General features: G+C 46.0%; 1 protein-coding gene across 1 annotated transcript in view; it reads left to right on the top strand.

The window, feature by feature from the left end:
• Nucleotides 1–18,831, top strand: part of LOC102373747 (transient receptor potential cation channel subfamily V member 6-like) — a 64,896-nt gene that overhangs the window by 29,153 nt on the left and 16,912 nt on the right. Inside the window, exons 2-4 of the mRNA XM_006031334.2 lie at nt 12,551–12,648; nt 12,857–12,979; nt 15,342–15,482. Coding sequence (XP_006031396.1) covers nt 12,551–12,648; nt 12,857–12,979; nt 15,342–15,482 — 362 coding nt within the window. The remainder of the gene's footprint in view (nt 1–12,550; nt 12,649–12,856; nt 12,980–15,341; nt 15,483–18,831) is intronic.

Raw genomic sequence — 18,831 nt, 5'->3', positions numbered from 1 at the left:
GCCCTTGCCTGAGCCCTGGCAGACCCTCCCCTACAAGGTTTGCTTGCAGTGCCCACAACTAAGAACACCTGCCGTGGGGGCTCTGTACTGCTGGGGAGGAGGAGGAGGGGGAGAGCCTTGCTTGCTGCAGTGACTCCCTGACAGCCTGACCCGGCTTGGGCATGTGGGAGAAATCCAGGTGCACAGCTCCCATGGCCACAGCCTGAGCCACAGCCACCTGGGAAGGGCCCTGCCCCCATGGCCTGGCTCTGCCATCCAACCACCTTGCTTGGGGCTGGGCTTGGGCTGTGGGGCTGAGCTGGACCGACCTGCAGGTGCTGATGAGTGTGGGTGTGGAGGGGCCAGGCCGGGCTAGACCACGGGGACAGGGCCCTTTCCGGTCAGCTGCAGCTTGGGCTGGGGCCATGGGAGACCCGCACCCAGATTACTCCTGGCTCCCTGCACTCAGGCTGGGCCAGGCTGTTACAGAGCTGCTGCAGTGGGCAGTCTCTCCCCGTCATTCTCCTTCCCTGCCATGGGGTGGGAGGCAGGGGTGGGGCTGTGTGTGGCACAGCTTCGGGTCTTAGGGCTGGAGGGGCATAGTGCTGGGCCTTGCTGTGGGGCGGGGGGTGGGGAGGGGGAAACCAGCCATAGGAAGCCCTTGGTGGCTTTTTTCCCCAGCAGTACAGAGCACCTGTGGCAGGTGTTCTCAGTTGTGTGCACTGCAAGCAAACCCTCCGCCCTTTAGATTGTGCTTGTATGGGAGGGTCTGGCCAGGGCTTGAGCAGGGGCTGGACTAGGCACTAGAGGACGTCTAGAGGTGCCTGCCAGCCCTGCTTTTCTGTAATTTCCCCCTCCCTCCCCACCTTCACCTTAGGCCTGGCCCTGGGGTATGGCCATGCCCCCACTCTCGCTGCTCGAGCATCAAATGGGGGCGGGGAGGGAGAAAAGCCAGACAGACCCAGGCTGGGGTCCTCTGCCAGTGGGAGCTGGGACATAGGGAGGATTAACCCCCCCTACCCCTCAGGTAACCCCTCAGGTTACCCTACCCCTCAGGTTGCTGAGGGGGACGCTTTGGAGCAGGGTTTACCATCTCCACGCCCACCCCACCCCCTTCTCAGCCAGCCAGAGCAGTGATAGTGCTCTGGCTAGGGAGGAGAGGGTTGGGGCCATCCCTGCTCTCTTGGAGCAGACAGCTCAGCCCAACCTAGCCCAGTCTAGAGCTGCAAATCATCCTGGGATGCTGGGGGACTGTGAGTTAACTTAGAGCAGGAAGGGGTCTGGGACAGAAGTTCTGTAAACCAGTTTGACCTAAATCAGTTAAGTCTGATACTACATTCAACCAGGTTTATCTTAAACCAGTTTCAGCCATTTTAAAAGTGGTTTATATGCTCTGAACTTCTGTTCTGTTACAGGTTTAAGCTGGTTTCTGATCACTTAAACTGGTTTATGTGTAACTTCTGTCCCTAGCTTAAGTCAATGAACTTATTCTTGATCTATATCAGTGTAACTGAGAGAAGACTGAGGTAGTTAACCATGTTAGTCTGAACTCAGAAAGAAGGCAAGGTAGAGATAGGTTAACTAAACCAAAGAGGCAGAGGCTTTCATGAGCTTGAGTTCACTTTATAAAATGTTGTCCTTTCATTTATTTACATAGAAGATATGTTTTTAATGGCCAGCCTACAACCTGAGTACTGGCAGCCCAGCTTGTATTTTTCCTGCTTGCCCCTCTTTCAGATCCTATCCCTGGAAGGGTCATACACAGACTGGGAGGCTGAATTATTCTGCTTCTATTCATGATCCCAAGGTGTCTCCCAAATCAGAAGAACCTGATCTGTGTCAGCCATGAGGCTCTTCAGCCCTTTCTTATTTCCTTCAGAGCTCTGCTGCTGCCCTGTGGCCATTTTGTTTCATTGCGTTAGCTTGGATGTCTTAAAAAAAAATGATTGCTTCATATTTTTCTCAAAAAAACACCTTTCTAGTTTGCACTGGTTCCAAGCTGTTGAACTGGGTTTCAGGTCAGGGAAGAAAAAAGGTGTAGTTGAAAGGAGGAGGTGCAGTGATCTGAGAACCTCTCACCTTGTGCTGAGTCCTGCTGGGTGTCTCAGCATGGAGCATTTTGGCAGTATTTATGAATTAAAAAAATATGACTATTTTTCCTAGGTCAATTCAAATTAACTCAGATCTGTCATTTAAATATACTCCATCAAGAAACACAGACCCAGGGACCTTTATGTGGAGGGTACAACACATGTGGGTAAGGGTTCATAGTCCTGGTAGTGTTTTCACTCACTAATTTTTGCAGCTTTCTGGATTATAAATGAGGTTATAGGCACTGCAGCAACAAGCAGAGGGGCTAGAGCAGTGGTTCCTTTTTAGATTCTAAGTACTCCTTGTTAGACTCAAGGCACCATTTGGAAAGTGCCAGCTCTTAGCTTCCACTCGTTTTTGACTATGGATAGATAATAGACAGATTCTTCTGTTGCAAAGAACTCAGAAAGATTACAACAGGTCAGCCAGAATATTTCCCTAATTGAGTGGAATGCAAAATCCTTGGGTTAATCTTGTGAATCATGTGTAAGGCATCTGAACACCTTACTAGTATTAAGCAGCACTCTACAGAACCATTTAAAGGATTTAACTGCACATCGGTTGAGAAGCACTAGACTATAATGTTGGATTGTTATCAGGGAGGAAAACTTGTTCTTTTGTTGCAAAGTGTGGGGTGAACAGATCCCCACTTCCTGTCCATGGGGTATGTTTGCAAACCATGCTGGCTGAATTTCCTGTCTCCCTGGCAGCAACTACCTGGAGGAATCTTGGGCCATCTTCCTTTACCTAAATATTACTTGGGATGAGATGCAGGATAATTTGCATGCCTTCCAGCCCATCTGCAGGCTGCAGGCAGGTCTTGTTTTCTTACAGATTATACTAACATATAACTGAGTTTTTTTAAGAAACTAGATTAAAGCATTGTGATAAAGAGCCAACTAGCATGTGTGCAATACTGCCCTTTGCTGGATAACATCTGAACCACTCAGCTGTCTGCCATATACTCTGTACTTCTACCAGCAGATTGATTCACTGCTAGCTCAAAAGGGCTTTGAGATTCAGGTAGCCTGAGGTCTTTCTCACTGTGAATGTCATAGATGGTCTGAATTTTTTACAGTCCTTGAAATATACAGCAGTTTTGTGTGAACAAACCTGGAATGGCTTGCCAAACAATTCAGAGAGCAGTTCTGGCAGGGATGAGGTATCTGTTTTCTAGTAATAACTACGGTTATAAAATGCCCTTCCCCTGGCTGGAGTATTTGCAGCACTGACTATAAAACTATCCATTTGCATTTATGACTGTTGTAACCAATACAGTTTTTAAAGCAGCCCTTTGCCAATGCACTCTGGATGCTGCACAGTATAAAATAAAATATTATCATTGAAAATATTGTCAGATGCAATAAATTTTAGTTCCTCAATCATAATGTTAATTTATTATTTATCATCAAATATACCAGACAATTGGAATTATCTTAGGATGCTCAACAGAGCCTGGGTGAAATGTTCACATAGGAAAAGGTTGTTGCAAGAGTTAGATCAGTGATTCTCAGTCATTTTAGACTCAAGGCTCCCCTTGAAAAATGCCACCTCTTAGTTTTCACATGTTTTTGACTACTAAAAAATAACAGAGCAGTTCTTTTGTTGCAAAGAATCACTGGACATGTTCTGATTCTTCCTTGTGGGGTTAATTGAGAGCAAGGTACCATAATGCTGACAGGCTCATTCAAAATGCAGATAGAGTCATAGAAGTATTACTTTATGTCCAAGTTTGAGACTGATGCAAGATTATTCCACCAGACTGAAACATCTCAAGCCAAGGGTCTGCCCTGGGGAAGCTATTCCAGTCTGAGGGATTCCTCTTCACCACCTGACAGCTCACTTTTACCTCTGGAAATTATTTATCTCCCTTCCTACTATTCAAGCAATTGTAATCACCCACAAGAGTGTTCCTCATGGTAGAGAAGAGATCAAACTTACCTGCAAATGATGCTGGATACAGGTGGACCCTGGGGTCTCCGTGGGGCTGTAGCTCCCACATCCAATGGCAAATAGTTTTGTGTTGTTCAATGTACCAAATAGGGTCTCCCTAAATTCAGGTTCAGAATACACGGCCACCACGGAGTGACCTGCCATAGTTCTCTCCCTTTGGCTGTGCTAGGGACATTTAATTGTTTCACTTTTCTGTTGGCAATCACTGGCCCGAGCTGTTTGTGTTGCTGACTCTGCATGCCTTCCTGTTTGCCAGTGGACATCAATAGAAAATTACTGGCAGAGCATGTAGTGAAATAAAAGCACCTCAAATATGGCCAGGTCTGGTTTGAACATGCTTGGAGGAGGGTGGGCGGAGTGGGGAATGGCAAAGGGAGATTATAGAACCACAGAGAAGTAGGTCAGTAAAGGGTCTTGAGAGAGACAACACCAGATGCAGTTGGGTCTGGCTTTGGATCCAAACTCCATTTCACCAAAGATTAGGAATATCCAAGCGGAAGAAGGTTCTGCATCTGAGCTGTTTAATGGTCTTGTGGGAATTCTCCTCCTGCCTTGCAGCTGCTGAGGGTTCCCGTCTGCAGAATATGTATGGTAAGACAATCAGGCTGGTGAGCTTTAGCTACATCCCTACAACCCAAACACTGTTTCTCCCAGCTTGGCCTGTGACTGTGCTTCTTGAGGTGCCCACAGTCAGTGCCTGCATCTGTCTTCCAAACTGGTGAAAGCCATGACAGCAACTTCTGCACAGCACCATGCATGGTGGTGTTGTAGGCTGTAAAGTCAGTATTGCCCTATTTTCCCTCTGTATTGGTGGGTGTATTCCTCTTCTAAGAGGCCTCGAAATAGATGATAGCAAGAGTTGTTTTCACACATGTCTTCCCTTTTCCAGAATTCCTTCTCTTGGCATGGCAGTGAACAGGTAGAAGGTCAGTGGAGCCTCTTTGGATGGGCTGTGTTGGTTTCCAGCTGGTTCCCAGGTGTTGCTAGAGGACTGAAGCAGTTTTCCAGAGCCCTTCCCAGCCATGCTGGCAACCTCAAATGAGCTGGGACGACAGACAGGAAATAAAAGGAAAAATCCCACCTGAACCAAGTCCTTAGGAGTTGTGTTGGGTTATGTCTCAGCTGGGAAACATCTTGAAACATGCCAGTAGGAGGTGTGTCAAGTGTGTCCTGCCTGTGAAATGTTTCATTCCCTGAATCACCTTAGCAGAAGCAGTGGTCAGTAGAACTGGTTTGGGAGTTTATCTCTGTATAGGTTTCCCTCGCTTTATGAGGGTTCTGTATGTGCGAATTCACTCTTATGCAATGATCCTTTTCATACCAAAAATGTGTTATATGCAAGGTAAATTCACTCTTATGTGATCAGTGTGGTGGAAGCCCACAATCAGCTGCTTTGTGCGGTACATTATGGGAATGACGTGCACCAAAATGTAATCTCCTATGTGGATCTGTGCTCCTCGCTCATTGCCTGCAACATGTGATTTTGTAGTTATCATCCCCATTATGACAGTGCCCTGTGCTTGTGTGTACTGTCTGCTGTTGGTGAGTACCAAAATTGTCTTGTAAATGTAGGACTGAAAGGAACCTCATAAAGCCAGCTAGTCCAGCCCTGGGCTCAAGGAAAGATCATCCTTGACTAAACCATCACCATCAGGTGTATGTCTAACCTGCTCTTGAAAACTTCCAGGGATGGAGATTCCACAACTTCTCTAGGGAGCCTGTTCCAATGCTTGACCACTCTCAAAGGCAGAAAGTTCTTCCTAATTTCCAATTTAAATTACTTGTGCTATAGTTTGAGGCCATTGCCCCTTATTCTGTCCCCCATGGCCACAAAGAAAAGTCTGTCTCCAGCTTCTTTATACTTACCTTCCAAGTACTGAAGACTGTTGTCAGATTCTCCCACTCAGTTTTCTCTTCTCCAGACTAAATAGTCCTACTTCTTTCAGCCTGTCTTCATAAATTGTGTATAATTTTTGTCACTCGCTTGCCGGACTCTTCACCTTCTCCTCTCTTCTTGTAGCCTAAAGTTCAGGCATTGGTTTTTCTCTTGCATTTTTCTCCCTAAAAGTCATTGCTTCAAGCAGTGTCACCTCCCCTAGGGTCGACACCACAGAGGACAGTCCAGTTGTCCTCTGTCCTCTAGTGATACGAAACCTGACACCTTTATGTCCTCTATTTTATAAAGGCATCGGGTTTCGTATCACTAGAGGACAGAGGACAACTGGACTGTCCTCTATGGTGTCGACCCTAGGGGGAGGTGACACTGCTTGAAGGAATGGCTTTTAGGGAGAAAAATGCTAGAGAAAAACCAATGCCTGAACTTCAGGCATAAAGGCATTGGGTTTCATATCACTAGAGGACAGAATAGCAGAAAACCAGAATGTCCTCTATGATGGCCATCCTACCTCCCTCTGAACTTCACAGACTTGCATGGACTGCAGCAGTTTCAGGCTCTTCCACTTACCCTTCAGGGAGCTGAAGCTGGAAAAACCTGTGTTCTTTTAGAAAGTTCCCATTTCATGCCTTCCTGCCTGCTGGATGAGGAAGCTTCTTTCATCTCTAAATCCAGGGCCAGGGCTTCAAGTCACAGATAAGAGGCACTAGCAAATTTGGGGACAAGGAGCAGGGCAGGTAGAGCTTGGTTTCTTGAAACCATCCTTATGCCTTCAGACAGCTGCAGGTCATCTGAGCCACCTCACAGGCAAGAGACCCCTGCTCATGACCTGAATTTCCATACTTTGATATATTTGGTTTTGCAGAGATTTTTCAATCTGCTCAAATATTTTTGTTTTTGGTGGTGGCATCTCTGAGGGAGCTCAAATGCATCCAACACCGAAGGCCAGCTGGCTTGCATCAGCATTCTCTCTTTGCAATTGCCTCTTTCTCCCATTCCCCTGTATCAGAACCACAGAAACAACCTTAGTGACACCTGGGACATCTCTCTTCCTTGAATCCTATCCAGGAGTCTCAAGCTGTTTAATGGGGCTATCCAACTTTGAGCCAGTCTGGTGCTTTTCTCATGCATCTGTTGCATGTCTGGAGCTGGGAAGGGAGAATGGTGAATTCAATGGCTGGTGGATCTTTTCTTGGCGGGGAACTCTCCTGAGCAGATACCAGTATGGGATTCACTTCTGCTGCCTTCTGTTCTTTCTTCCTTCCCTGACCTTGCTCCCTTCTGTTTTCAGAGGGGGATGATATAGTGTGTCCAGTTGCTAACCCAAGAGACTTGCATCTGTTTCCAGAACAGGTTCAGCCCAGGCAATGGCAGTGTGGTGCAGACATCCAGCCTGCCCCATCCAGCACCAGCATTCCAGTTTGTGGGCTTAGTTCTTGGCCTTTTCAGGTGAGACTGATGGATATTCACAGTAGGAAAATGTCATTGTTTTAATGACATGAGCACATGTCCCCTTAAGAGCTAAGATGAGGGATATTTGTCCATTTTACACTAAGACCACCAAAATAACACCACTGTTATCTACTGTACATAAACAATTCTGAATTCTCTCCCAGGTAGCTTTAAACTCAGGGAAAATTTGGGACTGCTGTTATTTGGGAGAACGGCTTCTTTATTTGTTGTGCCCCATGCCGGGACATTACATTGACCACATCTCATCTAGATTTCAAGTTGTCTGGCTTATTAGTTGAATACAATGCTGTTTATCTCATTGGGATTTTATTTTATACTGTTGCTGAATGTCATGCCTGAGATTTTATTTTAAAATTTCTGTAAAAACATAGATGCTCTGTTTTTAGTGTTAAGATATTTTGGGTTTGTGGATGGATGGTGTTTTGGGCTGGGTTTTGTTTTTTTTAAGAACCTAAGACTTGCCATGCTGGGTGAGAGAAAGGTCCAGTCCGGCCTAGTCTCTTATCTCCAGGAATGGCATGTGTTGAGTGATACATTCCCTGTCAAACCTTCCTAGTCCCAAGCAGATGGTTACATCCCTGGCTGTGGTGTTTAATAGCCCCTGATGGACCAGTGCCCAATAAATTGGTCTAATCCCTTTTTGATTAGGCCTTCTTTATTTCATTACATACATTGCTCTCACCCTCATGCTCCTGCTTTAGTTAGCCTGAAACCAGGAGCAAAGGAAGGAATTCCTTGTCCTTGCAATGAATCCCTTAACTGATCTCTGATTCTCAATACGTAGTGCTGGAGTGATGTATTCTGGAGCATAGTTTCTGTCTAGTTTTATTGTTGTCTAGCAGATTGGGCGGGGGGGTGTTTGTTGTTGCTGTTTGTTTTTTACTTACAGAGTTTTTCACAGGCAATTGTTCTATTCATTACTCAGCTCAGACTGTGTCTGCTTCTTTTTCAGACCTGGAGAAGAGCACTGCCTGCTCCAAAGCTTGTTTAAAATCTCTCCCAACCATGCAGTTGGTCCAGTAAAAGATATCCTGCCCCCCAACTATCCCTGCATCTCTCAATAAGTAGCTTTCCAAAAAAGGACTGGTTTTGTCCCCTCTTATGCGTTATGGATTACTTAATTTTGGTCAATGAAGGCATTCTTTTGACTGATGTTTGACCAAAGAAATTTGTCCTGAGCTTGTCCCTTTTCTACAGATACACTGTGACCATCCCTCATCAGCCCCAGAGGTGGATTGGCTGAGTTTATGGAGGCCAGAAAGAGCCCAGGGGGGTGGGGGTGGGGTCCTCAGTGGAGTTTTTTAGTTTGCTGCACCCCAAGTCATTTAAGGTGCATTACACTGCCAAATTTGCTACAGTGGCTGGAATTACTGTGCAATATGATGCCGACGCATGCAAACACCAAAACCATTGAAGTGGTGCAAAGGCATTTACCCTGCTTTAAAGTGTTGCGCACACATGCCCCTTGTTTCATCTACACATGGTCCATGATATCTGCAAATATCATAAGGTGCAAATATCTGTGTGAGGGATAAATTAAAACAGAAAGTAGGGCTAATGATTTTTCTTTAGACAAAGGGGACATTTTTCAGGTTGAGTATGGGTAGGGACCATGGAGGAAGGGTTTCCCCATTTTGGTCTGGAGCTCTGAGCTAGACCTGTCTTCTAGGATCAGGTGGCTTAACTCCCAGGATCCATTTCCTTTGGTGTGTGGATGGGGACTGGAAGCTATGATGCCTCCCAACTTTTCTTTGAATGTTCCCTATAGACCTGTGGAGCAGGATGGTTGCAGAGGGTGTGGAACCCCCACTGTGTCAGTGGAGCCCCCGTGTGTGCATGTATGAAGGCTTCATTTCCCCTTGCACAGGGCAGCAGATGCTGGGCAACTGCCAGAGACCCATTCCTGGATCCTGCAAAACAATGTAGTGGGTGTTACTGCTATATAGCCTTACTTTATAAGAGGGCAGAGATTGTGTGGCTCAGAAGACTGGAGAGATGGCTGCACTGGCTAGAGTGGTGTATAGCAGGTGCTGAGCAGGCTTTTCTCTTCCAGGGCACCTAGTGTTGACCTGTATCCCTCTGCTCTTCCAGCCTCGGGTTCTTCCCCACAGCTGTGTTGTGTCAAGTCAGCATTGAGGGGTAGACCCTCCCTTTCCTACTCCATTCCCTCACCTCAGACAGCTGTGCTGAAGCCCCTGTATCAGTGCTGTAGCAGGGGCCGGGGGGAGGCAAGCAGAGCATCTGCCCCCAGTGCTGAAGTGAAGGGGTGCCAACAGGCACTGCCCAGCTGGGGCGGGGTGTGGGATGCAGCCACGAGAGGCTTATTTGGGGAGGTGCAGGGACAGGGGAAGGGCAGCTCCTGCTGCTGTGTGCACTCCTGGGCAAGCATGGGGGGGGGCAAGAGCCCCCCAGATCTATGTGCAGGGTGAGGGCGGGCTGCCGCTGTGGGCTTTGCCCTGGGCGCCAAACTGCCTTGCCACGGTACTGACCTGTATTCGGAATTACAGCCTCTTCTCTTGTTTTCTGGCTTGCTACCGCCTGTGGTCCTGCCAGTGACCTCAGCCCTGCCCTACTGTTCCTGGCCTCCTGAGTATGGCTTGTTGCACCTGGGGCTGCTGGAGGTGGCTCATACGTGAAACGTGATGCCGCTTGTCATTAGTACATTTCCTTGGGCTATCACCTTGTCTTACTTAAAGTTAATAAGCCGCTGATGAGGAAGCTGCTTTTTGGCTTTGGCAGGCGAAGCTGGCAGGATGAGTCCATGCAGAGTCCCTGCACTGCCGTGTCTGTCTCCTCACATTTTAGTTAATTACAGCAGGCGCACTGCCAACCCCTTTTTCCCTTTAGCTTTTTTATTTGCATTAACAATGGTGCCTTTATTTTCAAACATTCCAGTGTGATCATTACACTCTACATTAAGATGGAGCTTCCTTGGCAGCTAACGAGAGCTCAGGGCAGATGCAAGGTTTGTCTCTCCAATAGCTTCCTCTTTGCATTCTGGGTGTGTGGTCCAGTGGTTAGAGCAAAACTTCAGGAGCAGAGACATCTTGGGTTCTGCTTCTGGCTCTGTCACTGACTTGCACAACTCATGAAATTACTCTGTGCTTCAGTTGCCAGATCTATCAACTGAGGGAATCAACACACCACCTTCCAGAAGGTGTTCTGAGGCTTGACTCGGTGTTTTTGCAGGTCTTTGCACCCCACAACTATAGGGTACTATGTAAATTTAAAACATCATTGTTCTGCCATTGATGTCAATGGAGTTACTCATCCCCTGAGGTAAGAGAACAAGGCTCCAGAAAGCAGACATGCAGAGTAAAAAGTTGCTGTTTTATAAGGTAATGGGCTATCACAGTCTCCCTAATCTGGCCAGGCAGATTGTTTTCAGATACTGTCATTTTCTAGAGAGATGTAATCATAGCCACTCACCTGAAACTCAATCACAATACAAGTTTCCCTTGCTTTATGTGGGTTCTGTATGTGAAAATTCACTCTTATATGATGACCCTTTTTATACCAAAAATGTGTTATATGCGAGGTAAATTCACTGTTATGTGATCGGTGTGGTGGAAGCCCGCAGACAGCTGCTTTGTGCAGTGCATTGTGGGAGTGACCCACACCAAAATATAGATTTGTATAGGGATCGGTGCTCCTCGCTCATTGTCTGAGACACGTGTTTCTGCAGTTGCCATCCCCATTATGACAGTGCCTTGTGCTTGTGTGTACTGTCTGCCATTGCTGTGTACCAAAATAGTCTTGTAAAAGTGGTAGAAATGGGTCTGGGGATCAGTAAAGTTGAGGTCTTTGAATGTATCCCTATTTGTTACATTGTAAAGTGGGTGCCCTTTATGCGAATTCGAGTTATGCGCTGTTTTCCAGGAACACATGTACAGCATAAAGCCAGGGAAACCTGTATGCTGCCACACAAAGCCACATCCTCTGCTGTTGAACTTCTCTCCCCAGTCTTTGGAGTCCCATATACCAAAGCCTGAAACTATTTTCATTAGGCTTGACCTTTGGGAGCATTCACACTCACACAGTGAACTCCTACAATTCTGTGTCAGGAAGCATGGGGCTCACTGTAAAAACTGAGAGTGATTCTCCAAGGCATTTCTTCTTGTATTGCTCCAGAGTCATTGTCAGCAATATAGTGGGGATATCCCCACTGGGCCACAGAACTTCTTTAGCATCTCTTGATACAAATGCTTGCTTTTTTGCTTGCCTAGAGTGTGTGAATGGTTTCCTTTACTTATTTTACTATTCCAGCCTGCATTTCTACACTCACCCGGATTCCAAGGGCCTGCTTAGGCTGTCATTTTACACCCATGTTAATCACAAGTAACTGCACGGAAATCAGTGGATTTACACCTGGGCAAAACTGGCGTGAGATCAGAATTGAGCCCAGAGTGTTACGCGGTGTCAATCAACTGTGCATTTCCATCTGTCAGAGAGAGATAAGCATGGTTGTTGGCCCTCTGCCTTGACAGGAGTTACTGATCCGACATACCAGACTATAACCGTAAGATTTGCAAGTGAATTTGAAATGGAAATTCAGCAGTTTGTAGTCATCCAGAGAATGGATTGAACTCCTCTTGCGTATTCAAAAGTAGCCTTTGGATGGGCTGTGGGCTTGGCAGCATGGGAATCAGGAGTAATTTGACACCTGCTACTTGGCAAAGTCCAAATATCAATGGTTTCCAGACAAATATTATAAGTGTTGTAGAAATTACCTGGAACCATAAGTTATTAGCTGAGCCAGAATTATATTTCCTTTGTGAGTGCTGAGGTGAGGAAAGCCTGAGGAAGGGTACTGTGATAGCCAAAAGCTTGCCTATGGCTACACCAGTCGTACAGCTAGTCCAATAAAAGATATCACCCAAGAATTCTTGCTTCTCGTATTTCCTTTGTGATATCATTTGTCAGGACTACAGTCTTTCTGAAAGTGGGCTGCACTCTCTTTACTTATACAAAGAGAGTGGTCCACTGAAAGGCCACTGCTCTTGGGTGTGCGTGTCTGTCTCAGTCTGTTAACATTTCCCAGTTGCATGCAACCTTGGTAATAAAACACTGTGTTCTGATTTGAAGGCTCTTTTATTGACATGGCAGAAATCCTTTACTATGTGTAATAAGGTGGTAAACTACCATTTTTTCTTGCTGCAGGATCTGGGAGTCTCCCCTGCTTCGAGCAGCAAAGGAGAATGATGTTCAAGCCATCCAGAAGCTGCTTGCCTGTAGTGCCTCTGATATTCATCAGAGAGGTAGGGGCCCCCCCTCCACTAACTAGTGATAAGTAACCTGCAAGGAAATGAGGCCCTGGGACTGGAGGTAGGAGGTTAAAAATGTTTCCAAAACCATAGCTGAAAGTGACATTGCTAGGTCGGGAGAAAAGTGGGATGCCCTGAGATTTGTTCCTTTTGGCAGAGGAACATATGACCCCTACAGAGATATATGACCTTCTCTGTCTAGGTGCCACAGGGGAGACAGCCCTTCATGTGGCTGCCTTGTACGATAATGTGGAGGCTGCACAGATTCTGATGGATGCTGCTCCTGATCTCATCAATGAAGCCATGACATCAGAACTCTATGCAGGTAAGAATGCCAAAGTGAGTGGGCAAGGGTCAAGAGCCCAGGCTGGGTGTGATGTGATACAGTATCTGTGCCCATGTTACATTTGTTTCCATATTCTAAAGAGCCCTTTATAAATGACCTGTTTTAGGAGTCATTTTTTACTGCTACATCACAGCACTTTCCGCACCTTTAGGTTCCTTTGATTCCCAGTAGGCCTCCAGGAACCAGAATTTATGCTATGTGCCTTTGACATAGGTGCATGTAAAAATTCACTTTATCTTGGGAGGATAACTTCTTACCAGCTTCCTCTCAGGGCTCAGTGAGTATGCCCTGACTCATAACTAAGCAGAGACAAATTTTGCATGGGAAAACCTCCAAGTCTAAGTGTTGTGGAAAGTAGTATTATTTCACAGGAATATAGGACTAGAAGTGGCCTCTTGGGCTGTTGAGTCTAGTGCCCTGCAGTTTGCAGGCAACCATTTATCCAAAACGTGTCCTAAAAATCATGCACTTTAGTTCCTCACACACTACAACCACAAAGCAGCCACAAAGTGCCACAGGACAGGCAAGGGCACTGCTGATTTCCTGCCACTGAAGTTATTAGATTAAGATATATCCAGATGGTCTTAGGAAGGGGAAGGTGCCTCTCAATGCAGATGCAAGGAAAAAAAACCCACAATCCTTTGCCAGTCTGACTTGACAGAAAAATTCCTTCCTGACCCCAATTCTGATAACTGGTCTGACTCCAAGCAGAAGATCAAGGCCCTCCAGTTTGGTATATGATAGATTCCTATGTACTGGCAGGAGCACCAGGCTACCTTATCCTAAATTCCCACCTCTAGCTGTGCTCCTATGTCCAATGATTCAGAAGGAAGTGAGGAGGGAAAGTACACATGCAGAAGTCAATAAAGTGGGCAGAAGCCCATGGGATTTCCAGACACCTTTACTATGGAGATTGCAAATGCTTGACTCCTTATATCAATCCGAGAACACCGCTGTCCCGTTACACTGTCCTTTCCATAATCCTGTCAAGCTTCACCCTGAAGTGCTTCAGGTTCTTTGTCCCAACCGTGTTATGCAGAGAGCCATTCCAATCTTTGGCAGCTGATACTGGTCCATCTGCATTCGAACTGAACTTGGTACTGCAGAAAATCAGGTTAGTGAGATCTGATACAGGAAGTGGGGAGAATCAGGGAAGAAAGTTGTCCTCTGAGTCATGCCTAACCCCACTGCCTAGTCACATGCTGTTAGGGGAATGCAGTGCTGCCCCGTGGTCTTTGAGAAGAGACGTGAAGCACAGGGCATCCAGGCCTGACTATTAATCCCACTGTCTGGAGTAAATTTCAATTCGGACTTCAAGTTCTACCCCAGCGAGTGCTCTGTGGAACATTTCTGCACCAAGGAAGAGCAGTGGTGGTATTCTGTGCTGCTTATGGGCTGCCCCCTCCTTCCCCAAAAAACAGGCTGCACAAAGGAGGGTGTGTGATCTAGTGGTTTGAATAGAGAACTGGGAAGTAAGCGACTTGGATTCTTGGCTGTTTGTCTGTTATTGAGCAAGTTGTTTGGTTTCCCTGGGCCTTGTTTTTTCTATCTGTAAAAGAAGGTTTATGATTTCAAGCTCCTGCACATGGGTGGAACAAGGGGTTTATTTAGTACTTTGCAAAGTATTTTGAGCTCTTCAGATAATGGAAAGTATTACAGATATGTACAATATGAGTAGGGCCACAGCTAACATTAACAAGACACCAGAACATGTTAATGAGAATTGGGAGAAGGAACTATGGTGCATATTGTTCGTATTCAACAGCAGCCAATTCCACACCTTTGGGCTAAGAAACTAAGATTGTGTTCAGGAAAAATTGGGTGCAATTCTGTTAAACTGGCCTGAATCTAAATCATCTGCCCTAAAGTCACTGTGCCATCCATGTAAATGAGATAGAGCATGGACTAGGGTTTTCAAAGGAGCCTTCGGTAAATTAGACACTCACATGCCTCTGCAATTCCATGGGAAAGCAGTGTTTGATGCCCTTGGAAAAAACCTGTCTTTTCCCAGTTGAGTTTCTCACTTATTCACAGTGGCCTATATGAGACACGTAATGCGCAATAGCCTAATAACACTGCGCAGTAGCACGTCACAGCACAGACAGTGCTAATATGGTACTGCACAGTCACTAAAAAGGCATTTGCTGGTGTTACTGTGCATTAACTGTAGTTACTGTGCATTTACTTAGTGCTTTATTAAGCAAGTACTAAATTAAATGTGCAGTAACTACTGGACATTAATAAACATGTAGACATGACCCATGGGATTGGTTTCTGTAGCATCTTGGGGCCTTTTGGTGTGATGCGGATAGGACCAAAGACGTCTTTTTGTGTGTTGCAGGTGAGACTGCTCTCCACATTGCAGTGGTGAATAAGAACTTCAGCCTGGTGAAGGCAATGTTGGACAAGGGGGCTGATATCAATAACCTACGGGCCACGGGATACGTCTTCAGGCACAGCAGCCACAACCTCATCTACTTTGGTATAGCCCCATCTGTAGACCTCTCCTGTCCCCAGATTCTTCTTCACTGTCCCATTTGGGGTTCCATGAACTATCTGGGTCTATTTCTGTCTGTTCCCTCTCTGCCATCCAGCCATCTCTCCACTGTCAGTGAGACCTCATGTGCTGTGGAAATGCCTAGCTACAGAATGTCCAGGCAATCTGCACCCTGCCCAGAGCAGTGTTTCAGAAGTCCATTTGCCTATGTAGATGCATCCTACATCTCAGCCCTTGCAGTTGGAACTGAAGTATAAATCAATGGAGTGATGTCTGTCTGAGTCTGCAGGTAGCCTAAAACTACAGCTCTGAAAAGGACCAGTCTGGTAAAGACCAGTCATTTTAAACATGGAGCTGAGCCTGGGATCTAATTTTGGCAATGTTCACATAAGAAACATAGCTATTTCCCTGTGGTCCATTCTAGCAGCTCCCCTAAACCACCAGCTTTTCTGCAACAGCCTCACCAGTGAAGAAAGGCACACAACACAGAATCAGGCAGCATGCTGATGGTAATACAACCAAAAGGCACTGAAACACAAACAGAACTGAATTGCAAAGGGACAGATTGTGCAAGTCCCTTCCTCTTAGTGAGCAGTATCTCGTGACAGAAGTTCCTCCTGCTTTCAGCAGGCCTACCCATAGAGCAGTGATTCTCAACCAGGGTAACACAGAGCCTTGTGGTGCCTTGAGATCCTTTTACAGGTGTTAAGTGGTGCCACACATGATTCACAGGTCAATCCCAGAGATTTCAAACAGGAAACAATAATGCCAAAACTATTCTGACCTGTTGTAGACCTTCTGAATTCTTTGCAACAGAAGAAATGCTCTTTTATTTTTCCATAGTCAAAAAAATAAGTGAAAGCTTAGAGCTGACATTTTCCAAGCAGCCTTTATCTAATAAGGGGTGCTTGGAGTCTAAAAACATTGAAACCCACTGCCATAGAGAAAGACAGCAGTCAGTCTCAGCAAGGTATTCTCAGTCTAGCCATGGAATAAAATGCAGAGGGCTCTGAGCTGATGATACTGTTCATTCAGCAAAAGCTTCCATCTAAAAGGATATGATCTGAGACTGCCACCGAGTTTCACTCTTTCTGAAGTGCAGTGCTGCAGATACCAGAGGACTTTGCCACAGTATGTGCACAGCTTCATTTTTTCTTCATCACACTGACTTGCCCATCCACTCTCTCATCCCTTCATCTCTCTAGCATCCAAGTTTTATCATCTCATTGTCTCAAGAAGCCTGAACCACAGAAGGAAAGGAACTGTTAAAAAGAGTGCAGGGTGTCTAACAGAGACATTTTTTACAGTGAGGAAGTGTAGGTGAAATAAGAGGACACAATCCCTAAGTTCAAGGACCTCAGGCTGTGAAGTATTTCTCCCAGGAGATTAGCGGAAATCTTTAAGTAGGGGTCATTCAAAACTGGAAAGAGAGAAAGTGCTGGAGGGCAATAAAGAGGTGGAGCAGAAGTGTTCGCAGTGTACTTGGTGACAAGTGAGGTTGTTCCTTAACACAGGAGACTGGTTTGTCTCATGCACCAAGCTCACCCTTGCAATGTTATGAATCCTCCTGCTAGAAGCAAGATAGGCAGACATAAGAGGTCCCTAACTAAAAACCTACAAATCCAGCAAAGCTGCAGGCCAGCAGGGCTTTCTCTTCCCCAGCTAGTCATCTGAATTACCCTTGCAGGGCAGGGAGTCCTCTGCAACACAGATAGAGCTGGACTGAAACAGGACTTTCCCACTGTTTAATCCCACAGGCCTTTTCTCCAGTGGCATTTCTGGCACTCAGTGGATGTAGCTCAGAGTTGCATGGTTTTCTCCATTAGCACTCTGTTGCTTTATCACAGCAGATTCTCTGGCCCACTCTGTTCTTGGGAGGCTTTATGCTTCTGTTTCTGGTGGTAACTAAACCATGTGTCAGAGGGAAATTTACTATCCTTTTTTTAATGAGCCTTCATTAATTTCAGTTTAGAAGAATTCGAAAAATCCTGGAAAGACATGTGTGCATGTCTGTGTGTGTGCACGTGTCTGTCTGTGTCTGCATCCACGGGCACAGAGGACAGGTGCATAGAATTCCACTCTCCTAATCCACTTTTTCTCCTGTTAGAGTTCAAATCCCCTCCCACAGAAACTTGGCATCCTTGAACTTGCCGTCCCTGAGGGTTTTTAATATTCTCTTGAAAAATCTGCTGCTGGGCCATTGTTTAATCGCCGATTGGGAAAAGCAAGAGAGCTTCAAAAAGAAGGGCACTAATCTCTTCATGTGATTGGTTTAAAAGAGAGACAGAGAGTTAGCCAGAGATTTTCCTAACAAAATCCACTGGTCCTGATCCTTCCCTCACTGGTGCTGCTGTCAGTAGAAATTGTAGCATTTTATGTCTTGCTGTCAGCAAAGCAATTTTGTCCTCTTAGGGTAAAAGTCACCCCCATGAATAGTGCATTGCAAAGCTGATTCACTCCTTTACATCCCACTTATGCTCTGCTTTGAGGTCTTAAGTGGTACTGAAGTGTTACACAGGTACTGTACTGTTTCTTTGCACAGAGTGAAGTTCCCTTTCCTTGAAACCTAAGCCTGCACATCTACATTTGTCATGTTTTTCCCTCTTAACTCCAAGCTGTCTCAATTAAGCCCAGCCTAAGCATTTCCTCTCCTTCCTGGGAGATTTCCCTTGTGGAATTTGTAAACAGTTAAGGCTTCTATTTTCTATGGGTTCTCGCAATTGTGTGGCTCAGACCTAGCTGTTTTAACCTTTCCTCCTAATCAATTCCTCCACTTCCCAACAGGTGATGGGCAGACACTGGTTGTGCATTTGTTTTCTGAAGACACAAGGGAAAATGGCTGTGGGAGGGCCAGTATTAAACCCTGGCTCAGTCTGGCTTGTTCCTGCTACCATGCCCCTTGCTGTGACTCCACGGAGTCCCAGTTCTTCAGCCTCTAGCTCATGGCAACTGCCTCCTCCTGCTCTTCCTCCAACAGCCCCACTGCCTTCTCATTCGTACCAGAATCCAGCTGCAAACTATATTGAGTTCCAGTGCTTCATGGATCTGCACCACTCAGCCTCAAAGTGCTTGCTGCTTTCTGCATGACCCATCTAACCCAGCACCCTCCAGTTGGGTGACATTGATTTTCTCCCTCTTCTGTCCCACTATTTTGGGATCTTTTGCTTTAGGTGAAACTTCCATCCATCTCCTTGTGTCACCTGCTGTTCCTTTCCTATGAAACAATCTGTATCTTTCCTCTCACCCTGGCAGAGCTTCTTGATCTTTTTTCCCTTCCCTTTGGGGTAGTTCTACAAAGCACTTTCGGATGCAGTGGGCAGAGGAATTTCAAAGC

Source organism: Alligator sinensis, unplaced genomic scaffold (genome assembly GCF_000455745.1).
Source record: "Alligator sinensis unplaced genomic scaffold, ASM45574v1 scaffold653_1, whole genome shotgun sequence".
Taxonomy (NCBI): domain Eukaryota; kingdom Metazoa; phylum Chordata; order Crocodylia; family Alligatoridae; genus Alligator; species Alligator sinensis.
This window is presented reverse-complemented; position numbering and strand designations above follow the sequence as displayed.